Below are 16,446 nucleotides of genomic sequence, written 5' to 3' on the forward strand. Positions count from 1 at the left end.
ATTTGCAAAATTTTATTATCTGTGTATGTGTGTAATGTGTTACTGTAAAATAAAAAGTGGTCTCTGTAAAGTGTGCCCGAAACTACATTAAAAAACAAATCTAAAAACTGTAAACAAAACTACATTAAAAAAATCGATACTAAGAAATCTTAGACAATCATACGCTAACATAAAAAAACAAAATTAATTTCTTACGTTATCTCTCGTAACTATTTTATGAAAGATTTTGGATTGGTATAAATAAAAATTATAATAATTGATTGACTGACTTTAATCTAAGATATATTTCTATAAAAATAATATTCAACCACACGGTGAAGATTTGATAATTAATATAATTTTGACAAATATCTTAATTTTAATATAATATTCTATTTTATTATAAGCTTCTGAGTCGGAGATATGTCTTTTATGGAACTATGTATTATTAAAACTTGTAACTTCGTTACCTACTCTTTGTTATAATGCTATATTTTACTATTGAAAAATAAAATAAATAACATATTCGGAAAATATCGTTGGTTCTGGTTCTATCTGTTACAATTTTTTCTAAGCTGTTTTTTAATATATTAAAATTGTAAATAAAAGTTATAAGATGTCTAGGGTTAATTTGTCTAATTTGTACCTGCACGAAATCTTTCAATAAAACGAATGTAGTATTTCTGGCAACTCTTCTCGATTCTACTGCATTCCCCATTTCCCCTTACACTGCACTGCTTACTCTATGGTTAACAACTTGAAGTTAGTTTTCACTTTTTGTAAAACGTAGTTTTCTCATTCAGTAAGTGTCCAGTAATCTGTGTTTGCAACGAGTGATTTCGGTTCTTATAAAAATACTATTGACAATGGGCGTTTAAATAAAATTGTAATCTTTTTCCCTATGAGAGCTGTTTTTTAAAAGTATTAATATTATAATACACGGAATAATATAGTATAGTATCGTCAGAAAATACGACATATCTGAAGGTATGTATCTTTATTAAATGACCTTTCTTTGTTTTTACCTTAAATAAGTCTGGAAATAGTATAATTCAATATATTTTAGATTTGTTTTTGTTTTGACTGATCTGTATTACTGTGTTCTGCATATAGGTGTGGTTTATATCTATACAAGTAATAATTATTTACGCAGTTTGTTATAAACAGCCTACTTTCTCAAAAACAGCTGTTACGTCGTCACACCTTATGCTAAACAGCTGATAAAGTAGTCTTTTTTGTTTTTCATGTTTTTGAACTTACAATAATTATTTTAAAATTGACGAGAAAGTGAAGGTCAATATTCTGTCTATGCGTATTAAATATTGATTAATATTTTACGTGCGTGAAGTGATTGATGTATCTTAAAAAAATATAAATATGTGAAAACATATATTAGTAAATTTGTTATTAAATTTGTAAGAAATTATAATTTTATACTATGCAATATCAATCCATTGCTCAGAGAAACATCTTGAAAGTAGTACTTTTCTAATTGTAATATTATTTGTTATAAATATTTTATTTAGCTATAAATAATAATGAAACCATCATACAGATACTTTAAGGCATTGTGCTTTAATCAATCATTTTGATAATAGATGTCTGCAGAATGGGGCAGCTTGCCTCTCCTCTCACTGAGATGCGTATTAGATCATTTGAGTACAGAGGATGCGCTCGCTGCATTGTCCACTTGCCGTCACTGGCGTAGTGCCATTTTACTATATGAGGGTAAGAAGTAAGTATAACTGCACAATTAATTTGTTTTAAAACTATTTTAATGAAACATGTTTTTTAAATAATTACTCTATAGCCTTTTCCAATCAAAGTAGGAATAAAGGTAAACAAAACAGATTTATGTTTTTCAAGCAATTTGCTAATATCTTAGCTATATTGTATCACTACTAAGAGTTTATAATTAATATATCTTTATTTATAATACAACACTTACACTTGACTATTTATATCGAATGTTACCCTTCCTCTTATGGTTGAAATAAAGTACACATTATAAATCTTATTTGTTAAATAGTCATGGAACCATTGCAAGTTTTATTTATTTGCATACCTTTAGAATTTATATTATAAATATTATTTTCCAGTTAAAGTTCACACTAATCCCTCTTTTTCAAGGATCTTATTATTCTAGTCATTCGTAGTAATAGTTTTTCTTATATGAATACATTTGCATATTTTAATTAATTATATTTTCTTTATAATTGAAAATGATTATTAAATATTTATATAGTAAAAAACAATGGAAAAAATGATTTCCATAATGCAATAACCATACTTTACTGTATTTAATGAATGAGATATTGTTTCTTTAGAGGATTGTTTTCTAGGAAACAATGTTTTTTTAGAAACAAGCATCAAACTTGTTTCCTAGAAATACCCAATAGTTCTGAATTTTTTTGTAAAATAATTTGATTTAAAAATCTAAAAGATGCTAATAACATACATTTCTGAAAAAAATGTCTTTAATTAAATGTGTTATTTATTCCTTAACAGAGAATTACTCAAGTTAAATGTGAAAACCCTCGAGAGGAATCTCTTTGTCACACGGCTGTTCAAGAAGTACACAAGGAAACTTCACATTATCATTGATAGTGACAACAAAGATTTGGAGAACTTTATGAATTTTGTCCTGCCGCAGTAAGTATTATATTCTTTAATAATTTAATCAAAATTGTATTCTTTTTTATTTAAATTTATTTTTAATCACCATGTATACTTATTTATTATATCATATGTTTTAAAATACTTAAAGTTAAGTTTTAATTATAAAAACATTCTGAATACTGATTTGCTGCGGTTTCATCATCAATCAAATTCAATTGTAATATTACCTTACTGATCCTCAGTTACCATAAATTCCTCAATTCACCGCAGAAAGTAACTAATATTTATTATGTAACATTTTATCACAGTTCTTATGTCTTATTAATATTGGTATAAATAAATAGAAAAATGATTCCTTTACGGCAGACTTATGACCCTTGTGCCCATAATTACACTGGTTAACTCACCATTCAAAATGGAACTCTGCAATAATTTGTATTGTATGTAAATGGTAAATTGTTCAGTTGGATATAAGTATACAACATAAGTAATGATGATAATTACCTTGAACAAGATAACTAAGAAGGTGGGAATATAAATCATGCGACTTATAATTTGATTCCTCAGATGTTTATGTGTAGGAAATGTGCAGTGCCTTGAAAGTGTCGTGCTTAATGTATCCGCCTTATATAAACAGACTTGCAATAAACTGTACACCTTGAGCTATAACATATGTGATATTGTATATGTAATGTGATAGTAAATCAGTCTTGTTTCGTTAGTCTAGTGATTAGCTTTAACACACCCAACTAAAGTATCGGGTTCGAATATAGGGTTTAGTTTTAATATCATGGAGGTAGGAAGTATGTCTCGGTATGCAAGTGAAGCCTTGCATCCTTCGCCTGAAAGAGTGAGGGAATATAGTGAGTGTGTTTACACATACAGTAACACAAGCCTGCAGTATAATATCTCTTGCGTTTCCGTTAAAAATGGCCCTCGAATTCATCACAAATGTAAATATATCTGAAATTTCACCACCTACGTTTTTTTTTTTTTAATTTTGAACATGCAAAGACGAGCACGCGATGAATTGTTAACATAAAGTCTCATAGAAAATTCAATGAAAATTGAATATGTTCTTAAATAAAATCATTAAGATCAATTTCCACTCGACAAGGTTCTGTTCTTTATATACGTTAAAAAATATGATTTAATATTAAAAATAAATTATCTTCCATAATTTATGATTTCCCTTCCTCTGGTCCGACATAATGATCAGATGGATTGTATAATTGATTTGCCTCAAACGTAAACGTCATTTTGGTTACGGTAGTCGACATTATGTATACAATATTGTTGATGTAAATGTATACAGAAGATTGTAGAACAAAAACTGTTGACATTATACGACACCGGGAGCAAATGCAAAATATAAACTTACCTTGCTCAATATTCGACTAAAGATATTGATATTACTGACTGTGTAAATTGTTTCTTATATTTAAATGTTTTATCGAAATATTTACTTGAATACAAATATTTAAAATTAAATTATGTGTAAAACGAAAACAATAAATAAGGTTTTTTTAAACGGCAACTTTGTTCAATTTTAATGATTAATAATATATTAATATCGTAAGCCGATTTTCGTCCCAGTGATTATGGGACGATAGCTGCACATAATGGGTAATGGTCTCATTTTGAAGAGCTCCAACCGTCGATGTGCAGAAAATTCTTGATTGCAGTTTACTTAATTGTTACTTAAAGAATTAATTTTAGAGAGATGAAAAAAGGTACGAAATAACTAAAAAATCTTTTGAATAAACTAGTAAATAATAATCCTCTGTATTTTGATGATTGTCTTCTTAGTTCAAAATTAATTTAATCTGTGTTGCACATCGAACTTAATATAAAATACCTTGTATTTTTATCCATTAACCTTTCTTTAACCAAACATCCGAGTGTGATTTTGATAAGGTGTTCTGCGTACGCCAATCGCTTCGCCGAAAACTTTCTTTGTATGGTTTGATATTCAATTAAAACGTTATGTTGACGAAGCCAGGATAGGTAGCTAGTGGATTATAAAATTGATATAGAATTTTGACATTTAATAAAATTATAGTTTTAAGGAACATTCAAGAATATGTGAAGTCTTGACTGTACGACAAAATGACACATAATCTACTTACGATGAAAATTGCCATTCATGTAATGACGCGTGTTAGGTAATATGAATTAGCTTAATAAGATTACATACATTACAATTTGCAGTAATCAGACTAGAGCTTGTGTTCTGCTTTATAAAAATAAAATGAAGTATTTTTAATACTTTTCTAATATCTTCTGCATTTCTGTAATATTTCGAACGATACATTATTTTATCTGTATGTGACGTTTATCTACCTGTTTGATCGTAATTTGAGTGTCTTTTTATGTTATCATATTGGTAGACGGACGGGCGAATTATTGGTAAGTGGCCACCACCGCCCATAGACATAAGCGCCGTAAGAAATATTAATCATTGCTTACATTTAGTTATGTCCCTAGTGCCTGTAGATACACTAGCTCACCATTCAAACCTGATCACAGCAATAGTATTATTTGGCGTTTAATATTAGATGAGTGGTTGGTACCTATCCAGACGGACAAAAAACTACCACCAAGGAAATTTTTATGTTGATATTGATATAGTTCATGTATTCTGTTTTAATACGATAAATGTAGAAACCATTGTTCTTGAGCCGTTTCATTAATAAAGAGAAGAAGCATAAAAAGAAAAGAGTATAATGTCGTCAGCATATAATGGACTCTATGGGACAAGAGTCTAGATATCCTTCGTCTATGGAAATATTAAATAATATCATCATTTTCACACATAAATAAATCTACTACATAATAAATATATTTTGATGATACTATAAAATGTACGCCAATTTTAGATGTTCACTTACGACGTACGTGTCGATTGAACGCTAGGACTGTTATATTTTTGTTATTCTGGCAGTCTAGTAATGTACATTAACCCAATTAGTTGCAAATCGAGCGAAATTCGCGTAAATAAAACCATAATAACACGGAATAAATCAAGTCGCAATGATCCAAATAAATACAAAAGACGTAACGTAAAACGTTAATGTTATAAATTTGATAAAATATGTAAAGCCTGCAGTGCATGTTGGGTCAACACGCTTGGCCAATGTGTTGGATGAATGTCTACAGGCCCGATTGGTCTAAATTGTCATTGGCGGCGAGTACTTGTTGTCCGATCGAATCGCCTTGGTTTATCGTACATACTTCAAAAGATCTTGGCGCTCTCCGCCAACAGTGTTGGCCTCATAATCAGTTTGTAGTTACGCCTAAATAGAGATAGTTGCATTGGGTATAATTAAATTCAAGTTTTAGGTTTACGATGACGTATTGGAATACATATTAATACTAATTTTAGAAGATTATCGTACTTATAATCATAATCACAAGTTACACGTTTACACTAACAAAGTTATTTTTTTTACATAAAATTCAATATATTCATAAAATAAAATTACATATAAAATTATAGTTTATTATTTGACACACTTTTTATTCTTCAAAATTAAAGTAAGCAAATTATAACAATTATTATCATTATTTATAACCTCTCAAAGCTGGCTTTTATTTTCAGACTAAGACGATACTACGATTATTGCTTAATTTATGTTTCGGCTAAGCCGACCAAAGTTAGGTCTTATTAAATATGAAGTAAAAGATATTTGATATGTTAATAATTATTTTTACGTCAGACTAATGATAATAGATTTCGAAGTTTTGGATATTCTACTTTTATTAATTTCGACTATAATAGGACGCGCTGTATAAAAATATATAGGTACCAGGGACTACAATAAGAAAACACTCACATTATATCAAACGGCCAACGCCAAATGTTTACATTAATGTGTTAACTGGTCACTTTTATACTAATTTTTGACCAAGTGTATTGGTCCAACACACTGGCCCAACGTGTATTGAACGACGACATGGCATAACAATAATGTATGAGGAACATTAGCTACAATCGTATCACGCAATGTCATCGATATCATAAATAAACTTGTTTTAATCGATAAAGTTGGTTTGTGATACAAATTAAAGCTATTACAAACATATAATGTAATGTAACATAAAGAAATTATTTTTGTTACTAACATCAATGGTGATAAATTTCGACATTCTATTTTTATTAAGAAAATTTCAATGTAAGTACGACTTCTCATTATTCTTATCCTGAAGGGCTTGCGTTTGAAAAAAAAAAAGTTTGAAAAACTAAGGATCACCTGGACGTTATTATGACACAGATGGCGCTGTTGACGACATTCACAATATATTTATTGGATAAAAAAAATATTCTTGACGCTCTCATTACTTAAAATGTATTTTGGGATAACATAATATAATATTAAGTATGTTGAAGTAGGCTAGAGTTTTATATTACGATTGTTTTTAAAAATACTTAAAAAATCTAAAGAGAATATTAAATTCTTATGCACAACGTCTAACAATAACACCGCTGTTAGTTAGGGGCGACTACAATTGAAATAGTTTCTCACGAGATCATAAAGTTCTTGTAAGTACCAGATATATCCTCGCCCGATATGCTTACGAAATATATAAATATCGTGGCTCGTGAATTTTGTTATTTATTGTGTCCTTGGAACGATTTCGTCCGCGGCTTGTATTCTTATGGAAGACTAACCAACGTCGCAAGAGACGTCTTGCAGAAGACGTTACATATGATGCACAAGTGTATGTGTGTGTAAACCCATATCTTATCACTTTTATAATATAATAGAACAAAAAATCCGACCTGATCGGAAAGAGTTCAGGAGAGTACAAATTTCTAAAATTCTTCGACCTGCTACGATAGCGATATAGTTTATGTTATTAATATTGTTGTGTGACTAGTGATGTACAATGTTCCATCTCTACAGTTGCTGTTATGTATTGTCTCTCCTTATTGACGTATCACGTACAAATATAGTAATATTCAGAAAAACGTTTTCCTATGTGCGAGCAATATACTATTTTGAAGGTTTAAATTCATAAATATCAAACTATGAAATCATATTACTAATTGGTTTTGATAAACGATACACTGAGGCATTTGAGGCACAAGCTTATAGCATGCAACAAATTAAGATTTTAATTTCGTGTTTCAATTAGAAAGTTTGTTCATTGGATGAAAATTCGAATCGAAAATGAAACGTAATTTCTTGATATCAATCAAATGTTAACAATTACAAAATTATTAAATTTGTTAATTTTTTTTTAACAGATTTTATCGCTCAATGATCATTTAAACATATGTATTTTTTAACTAAACTAACTAACTTTTTATATATGTACTACGTAAGCATGAACATTACATGTCAGAGTTTATTTCGACAAATATGTAGACTTCTTCGTGATGTATTTCTTTACTGGCGATCACGATACGAATTTAAACGATCTTACAAGATTCACGAGTAAATTTAAATCAAAAGTAAAATACAAGTAAATTAAACGTTATTTCAAAAGACTAAACTGTTAATAGAATTATAAATTGCTCTTTTCTAATGTTAGTACATTTACATTATGAAGCATTTTTATTGTTATCTTGCGCAATAGAAAGTCGATTAAAGTAAAAAATTTCGTAATATTTACGATACGTTTAACAATTCAAATCATGTATTGCTTTTGTAACGACCGCTTATGTAAAATATATCGTTTATTTCAATTAAATGCATAAAACGTTTCATTAAAATAATGTTTAAATACGTTAGAAAATAACGTGATATTTTTCCATGTAATTTAATAGATTAATATTTTTACCGAATAGAAAGTATTTTACTAAGTCAGTATCATATTTACACTTTATTCGAGTACAAACACTAAAATCGTCATTTTGGAATAATGTAATCAAAGATAATGTATATTTGCACAGGTATCTTTGAATGGAGAAAGCAGGGATACGAATAGAAATTGGTAGTAATAAAAATTTTTATAAACGAAATCTCAAACATGAAGTTTGTTAACGAATAAGGAAATAAATTTATTATAATTTAGCCTTATTTATTTTAAATATATCATAATTATTAATGTTATTACTGTTCCTGTTTAATTAGTGTTGTTTATCATATTATTATCCGGAAAAAGCACCAAAATATATCGTCGACTCATTGGTCGTTCAAAAATCTGCGTTGATAGGAGAGTGAATCAAAATATATGTTGGCATGTACATAGTGTTGTTAAAAGGCGCCTCTGGAGTTTTTAAATCATCAATCAATCAAGTCCGAGTCTTATTAGAATGCCCTATCCTAGAGCCATTTATTAATGCCATGAACCGATTTGTACAAAACTGGAGTTATGTCTTTTTGCTTATTAAACACTACAAATACTAATACGTTATAAATACCTTTATAACGTGCCAAAAGGAAAGATTATTGTTAAAAATTAGTATGCAATAGTAATTTAAAAAATGCTTAATACGGTTAATAAAAAGAGTTCTGAAAAACTGACCTTGGGCGTGATGTTTACTCACAATAACACTCCTGCTTATCGATCGGAAGTTGCGCTCTACGCAATCCGCATTGCTTCGGTATCCTTAAACATCCACCATCTCCGGACTTAGCTCCTGTTTCTCAAAAATTAAGATCATAATCGTGTAACTAAAGTTGATGATGGTGACGTAGATGACTTTAATGGCAGTTAACAAAATGTTTGCGGAAGGAATGAAAATTTCGATTTGCGTATTGTATTGAATTAGAAGGGGATTATGTAAAAACTTAAAATATATATTTTCGTATTCAAATGCTAATTCCAAGAAATTTTATTCATCCTCGTAATAATAATTAAATGAATATCTACTTCAATACGATCTATTAATAGTTAAGTATCCAATTACGTTTTTATTGTAAAGTATCCAATTGAAGAATATTCAAATTAAATATTCTCGTTTAAATTTGTTTAATTTACGTTGTATTTATAACTTTTCCTATTAAAAAATCAATACAAAATAAACAAAGGCCGGCTTTTTATTTCGTCATTTAAATGGTTTCACTTCGTACAAATTGTATTCGAGTGTACTGCACGTGTCTTACATAAATAGCTAAATTAATTACATTATTGTTCAATTTGAATTTTCACACAGTTTTATCACGCGGCGTGAGTTTAGGTTACACAGCTTTACTTTTTTATTCATAAATATTATTCAATAACAATAATATTTTTAATATGCGTTGTTATTATTATAAAATCTGAATTAAAATAAAATGTACTTTATTCAAAATCGTCATTTAATAGAACTATAAAAGTAAAGCTACCATCGGTTCGGAATGTAGATTCTACCGAGAAGAAACGAAAAAAAACTCAGTAAATACTCTTTTCCTACATTTGAGATACATTGACTGAAAGTCAACAATTATTAGCTCTCCGTTTTTTTTTTATCATCTATGTAATATAGTGTTGAAACAAATTATTTGAATTTATAAATCGGCAAAGTTAAAAATATCTGCGGAATTTTATTATAGAAAAGAATACCAAGCCCAAATAAGGAGTTATTGATTTTGCGGAGTCGGGAACTCGACGTTATAAGCTTATCCTTATGTATTGTCCATACACTGATTATCACTGATTCTATCAAAGTGCTCAATATTACTGTGAATATACGTAACATTGTTGTGTATAATATATTGTGACTCAACTGTGAGTATTCCTACTTTGGTAAAACATCCCGGGTGTCTCTACCTCCAAGATTATAAATTAAGTCTGGTTAAGTCCCACCCAATCATCAGTGGGTGATACATCAAGGTGTGTTTCACTTTGAAGGATCAGAAAACCAGCTTAATTGCAGGCACAATGTACACATCGTCTTAATACCAGAGATTAGTGTCGCATTGACGATGTAAGATATGGTTAATATTTCGTACCAATGTCTATAGTTACCACTTGACATCACCTGGCCCGCCGACATGTTTTAAATTTAAAAACATTTATACAACGACACTTTTTCTTCGTAGATTTTGTAACGACATCACAATGATGTAATAAGAACTGTACAGTTCATATTGATGAAAATACTTACATTTACTTTCAGATTCTTTGATACGCAGAATTTGCAAGAATTAGTATTTATTGGACCCGTTTACCTTCAACAGAAGAACATCATATCAGCGTCCAAAATAAATCGGTGAGTTTATATGACGTCAGCAGTTTCTCGATGCTGTTATAATTGTTGGTAAATAATTTATCTTGTATTATCAAAGCTAGTGATTTTATATGCCTGTCGTATACCTATTCAGGCCACATCTATTGTAAATGTAATTACGATCGGTTTTGTTGATTACACGTGTGTGGGTTTAACGTTTACATTTGCAATATTGAGTTCTTATCGCATTTGTATACTAATCTGATAATTTGTCTGTAATTTAATGCTTTTTTTTAATAGAGTATGAACATTATTAACAGGTTAGATCAAAATATAAATATATAATTTGTATATATGTTAAATACATTTTTAACGTTCCTCGACTTTCTCAAATCGGGAATGTTTAATAATAAATCTTATAGAATTTTATTCACGATAAGTGAAATTAAAAAAAATATCTTTTCAGAATCATCACTGAGAGTTTAATGTTTAAGAATTCTCACTGTTTACAAAGATTCAGTTTACTGGGTTCTATCATGGCACCGGTGAAGAATGAAAACGACAGATACACGGTAAGTAATTTACACTTCCTTTCACTGAGAATCACTTTCCTTTACCCAGAAGAACCGGTAAGAAACACACTTGGTCTAGACAAGAAACAACCCATACTTTAATTAAAGTTAGCAAATATAATTTAGAATGCAGTCTGGTACTAGCTAGATTAGGTCGATATAGCCCAGTGGTTAGATCGCGTGCATCTTAACCGATGATTGCGGGTTCAAACCCAGGCAAGCACCAATGAATTTTGATGTGCTTAATTTGTGTTTATAATACATCTCGTGCTCGGCGGTGAAGGAAAACATCGTGAGGAAACCTGCATGTGTCTAATTTCAACGAAATTCTGCCACATGTGTATTCACCAACCCGCATTGGAGCAGCGTGGTAGAGTATGCTCCAAAACCATCTCCTCAAAAGGAGAGGCGTCCTTAGCCCAGCAGTGGGAAATGAATAGGCTGTTAATGTAAAATGTATGTTAATGTTAAATCTAGCTAGTTAGCTAGATTATAAGAAGAAAATCCGCGTTAAGGATGCCAGTAATGCTGAAGTGTTATTGGTTTTAATTGTGCATTCTACCGAACAGCTGTGTCAAATAACTAAAATATAATTATCATCAGTTTCTTTCGCCGGTTTTTCTCAGGTCCGAGGTGAGGTAAATTCCGAACCGGTGGTAGATTTTTGACTATCAATAAGCAAGTGTAAACACTTCTATATTGAATAAAGATTTTTGACTTTGACTTTGAGCACCGAAACGGAACTCACCAGTCGGAGGATGTAATCTCTCTAATATATATTTTTAATATGAAAATAAAATTATATATCTCTTTCAGCATAAATATGTGGAGTATTATTCGAGACCGCTTACATTCAGCACTGTTTCACCGTTCGATACAGTATTTTCGCGTTGCAACGCTGGTTTGATGGCATTCTCTTCGTTACGAGTGAGTATTTAACCGACAAGCACGCAATTTTGAATAGTAATGCGATAACAGAGTAGATTACGTACAGCAGTCACTGCATTAAAAGTAGCTCTAACTTTTTATATTAATGTTGTTGTATGCTATTATGTTATATATACATACAATTTATTTTTGATATAGGTAGGCGGACGTGCAAGTCAGCCACCTGATGTTAAGCGGCTACCACTACCATAGACATTGTCTGAAATTTTATTCTTCATAACCAATTCTTACATAACCAATGACCCACAACCCTTGGGAACTAAGATGTTATATCCCGTACACTGGCTTACTCACTTTTCCAACAACAATACCACATTGCAGCTGGCGGGAGAATATACGATGAGTGGCAGGACCTAACCAGATGAGCGTGCAATATGCTTATACATATATCCAAAAGCAAAATTATTATTTTCAAGCGAAAACCTTTATCTCAATATGATAATAAAATTTATATTAACGTTTAAAATGAACGTTTCAATCTCACATGAACGTGTAATTCATGCTTGTCAAGCCAATAATCTAAATTTTAAACGGGTGATACTGCGAACTGCAGCTTACAAGAAAATCTTATGTGCTAACTCTTTGTACGGACTTCCATCTTCTAGTATAAGTTTTATGTATATTGGTTTAGTATATTTTACAGTTAGGAATTACAAAATAACGTCTAGTCATTAATTACTATAGATGGTATAAATTTAATGCGTTTAAGTAGCGACGCCCTAAAGTTCTACTAACACTTAATTTATTATTTCATCGGTACAGCTAATTCGCACAAAACGTAATAAAAAAATCATAAATAATGTACTGAAAACTTTCTCGTAAATTAGATCTATGCAGTGAAAAAATCTAAATTAAAATGTACCCGGTAACCTGAGATTATTGTGATCATTTATAAAGACAGATGCGACAAATATTTTAATTTATAATTTTTATGGTGCTCAACTATTAAGAGATTATGTATACAATCGTCTTATGTATTAGATGATACAAACTTGGCCTCAAAATTATTGCCTGTTGCTTACTGTTAACTTTTTTTTTTTTTTCCAGCAACTAATCTTCGACTTTGACCTGATGAGTACGCCAACGCTGCAGACTCTCAGTCAGATGGGTCAAATAACAGACCTCACGCTGAATATTGGACAAAAACGGCCCGTCAACCTGCCCCTCGTGGATTGGAACTACGCGAACCGAAACCTTCGAGTGACTTTGATTGTTGTAAGTATTATTATTTTTTGCGATTTGTATACAAATATACAACAGAACAGAACAGTTCTTTTCTAAGCCATATTTTTCTTTTTTCCAATGCTTCTCTGTCCCTCGATTATGCTCCACATAACATATTCTGAAGGACACTGATTGTACCGGTCATGTCAAAGAATATGTCCCAGTTTAGTTTACTCTTTTTAGTCAAAACGTTTCCAGAATTTTGTATTTTTTTTACATCCAAACTATGAGCAGCATTCGTTCTCGAATCAAAGATCTCTAGATTCCATCTATAATATCTGCTTTGTTCACAGATAACAGTCCCACACTGCATGATGAACATGGTGATTGAGGAAGTTTTCATCGAGGGTTTACCATTGTTCTCATTGAAGGTTCTATTCTGTGAAACGGTGAGTGACTAAGTTTTATTATCTACATCTGTGTATCCAAAAATCGTACAAAATTTTAGCGTATCTGCTATTGTTTTGACAGCATTCGGTAAATTATACCGCTTTAGTCCATCTTGAAACTATAAGCTATAAATATAAACATCTTCAAAGTAATAGTCTCGATATAATATGAGTTAATTTTATTTTATTCGACAGTTACACGTGGGTATTCTCCAACGCGTTGTGCTCATGTACAAGGAGACGATACGCGAATTCGTTTGGATCGACTCCCCGGGTAACACTGTTGACGTTTGCGGCAGGATTATCAAACATCACCGGGAACCCACTGAGGTAACATTATAATTTTTATACCATACTTATGTGTGTGTGTGCGTGTGTGCAACTTGTGCTGTAAACACCAAAAAAAAATTATGTGCGTAAATGTGTATCAGTTAAAATCAATTATAGCTAACCAAATATATAAATGAAAATGTTTTTCCATACGTATTTTCAAGTTTATAAAAAAGTAACATAAAATTATTATTTAATCCCAAAGTTTCCGTAGAAGTAATTTCACATATCAAAATTATGAAAAATATTAATAAACATTAAAAAACAAAAGTAAATGAATAAATTATGTCTGTACATATTTTGTTTATTTCAGTTTACCATGTCTAACGTGAATCCGATTATATTACTATGCTGGCAGTGCACTCAATTAAAAAGACTTGTCATACATGGTGAGTAACATCACTGAGTGCTAATTGAGAAATTGTAGACTTCCTAAACAAATACTATTTTTTTTTATTATTGATATAATTATGTGTTGTCACTAATGAGCTGTAATGTTGCTTGAATGCATAAAAAATAAAATCGATACTATATGTATGATTTAATTTTTTATTTTTTTTTAAGAATTTTCAATTGTACTGGACAAACAAATTTTCAGGTTACTGGGTATGGCAATACGATCTCCTAGGCATAGTTCGCCTGCGTAGGTCTCTACAGGATCTGGAAATATCTGCCATATACGATAGACAGAGTCGCTTCACCACGGCCACACGCAGCGATCACATGGTTCGAGTGCTGGCCACCGATAACCAGAAGATCCTTGATCCTGAATATATACAAGTGAGTACACTTGTTAATGTAAGGTTTTACAATATAACTGCGAAAGTAATTTAGCATCTTACTCTTAATAAATAAAAGCGATATTTGGACATAGCACATGAATGACGTTTTCGGGCTGATATTGTTTCCGTTGAACCTAATGGTACGATCACCCACAGCAAGTGAACTCGTACACGGAGTTCGAGTGGACGCCCGCGCTGTGGGAGCGCCTCCACCCCGCGCTGCGGCCGCGCGCCACCCTCGCGCAGCGCATCGACTACGTGCTGCGCGAGAGCCTGCGCCCCGCCGTGCGCACGTGAGTGGACCCGAGAGCGCACTGTGCCCTTGTCATTTTAATATCATATATTATATAACATTGTTTTCAAACAGGTTTTAGGGTGGACTTCGGAAATTATCTCAGAGTGAAGATGCAGCTTATCAACGGTTACCAGCGACGGACTGTAGGAAGATCTTTAATATAAAAAAAAAGTATTCACTCAGGTCAGTGAGACTCACTGGAAATATTTCAAAGTCAAAGTCAAAAAAATTGGTGTCATTTCGAAAGGCCACGAAGCCTGATCTTGAAGCGATGTTCGTCGCAAATGTTTACAACTTGTAATTTTAGGTATCTTTTTGATATTCATGTATTAAAAGCATTGCATGATGAAGAGGAGCTGATTTACGACGATCTATACAGCTGCAGATGCTGGTCGAAGGAAGGAGGTGTTGTTTTGTACCGAACTCGGAAAACTAAAAGTTTTTTATATATAAAATTTTATTTATAACCAGTTTTTTCTCGTACCGACCAGTATTGCAGTATGCAATTTTAAAACATAAATATTAAAAAGATATTCTTGATTGAATAACATTCAATTCAATCAAAAATTGGTTTCGGGTTCTCAAATCTAAATTCATTGTTGGGTATAATATTTAGGTATAAGAATTATATCGTTAGAAATATGTCGATTACGTCTGTGTATCGTTTTTAGATAATTTCTCCTAAAATATTGTTTTAAGGTATGCAATTGCAATATCTAAAAAAAAAAAATCGATATCTTTAGGCCTAAACGACTTCTTCTCGAATATTCATGTATGTATTTTTTTTAAATTGCATTTTCTCATAACTATTAGTGAAATATTTAATTTGCAAAAGTTCCTTTATCTAGAATTTACTGGAGACCTAATAAAGTTTAATAAATAGTTCACGTTAATTAAACATGCACTTAGTGAAGACGCGAAACCTTCATAGATGTTTTACGCTTGTAAATAGCTTAAGTTTTCTAAATTTGAAGAAAAATGTTTAAAAAAAAAAACAGTGAAAATTGTATCCTATATATATATATATAATACAAATTTAAATAATATGACATTCAAAAGTCATAGTAAAAGTCAATTTTCACCAAATTACTAACAGAGTGTATATGTATAAATATATATTCAATCTGTAGTCATAAACTTGTCCACGGTAGAACATTAATTGATTAATTATTGTTACCAAAAAGTTCTATTATTAATGAATAGAGTG

General features: G+C 30.9%; 1 protein-coding gene across 1 annotated transcript; it reads left to right on the plus strand.

Moving 5' to 3' along the window:
* Positions 1-707: 707 nt before the first annotated feature.
* On the plus strand, positions 708-16,206 carry LOC125072844. The gene is made up of 13 exons (XM_047683565.1): positions 708-966; positions 1,578-1,714; positions 2,488-2,631; positions 10,649-10,741; positions 11,166-11,271; positions 12,088-12,198; positions 13,267-13,434; positions 13,737-13,832; positions 14,028-14,162; positions 14,476-14,551; positions 14,761-14,942; positions 15,101-15,237; positions 15,312-16,206. The coding sequence occupies exons 2-13, from the start codon at positions 1,578-1,580 to the stop codon at positions 15,316-15,318; spliced, it is 1,392 nt and encodes a 463-aa protein (XP_047539521.1). The 5' UTR covers positions 708-966; the 3' UTR covers positions 15,319-16,206.
* Positions 16,207-16,446: the final 240 nt, after the last annotated feature.

This window comes from Vanessa atalanta, chromosome 22 (genome assembly GCF_905147765.1).
Source record: "Vanessa atalanta chromosome 22, ilVanAtal1.2, whole genome shotgun sequence".
Classification (NCBI taxonomy): domain Eukaryota; kingdom Metazoa; phylum Arthropoda; class Insecta; order Lepidoptera; family Nymphalidae; genus Vanessa; species Vanessa atalanta.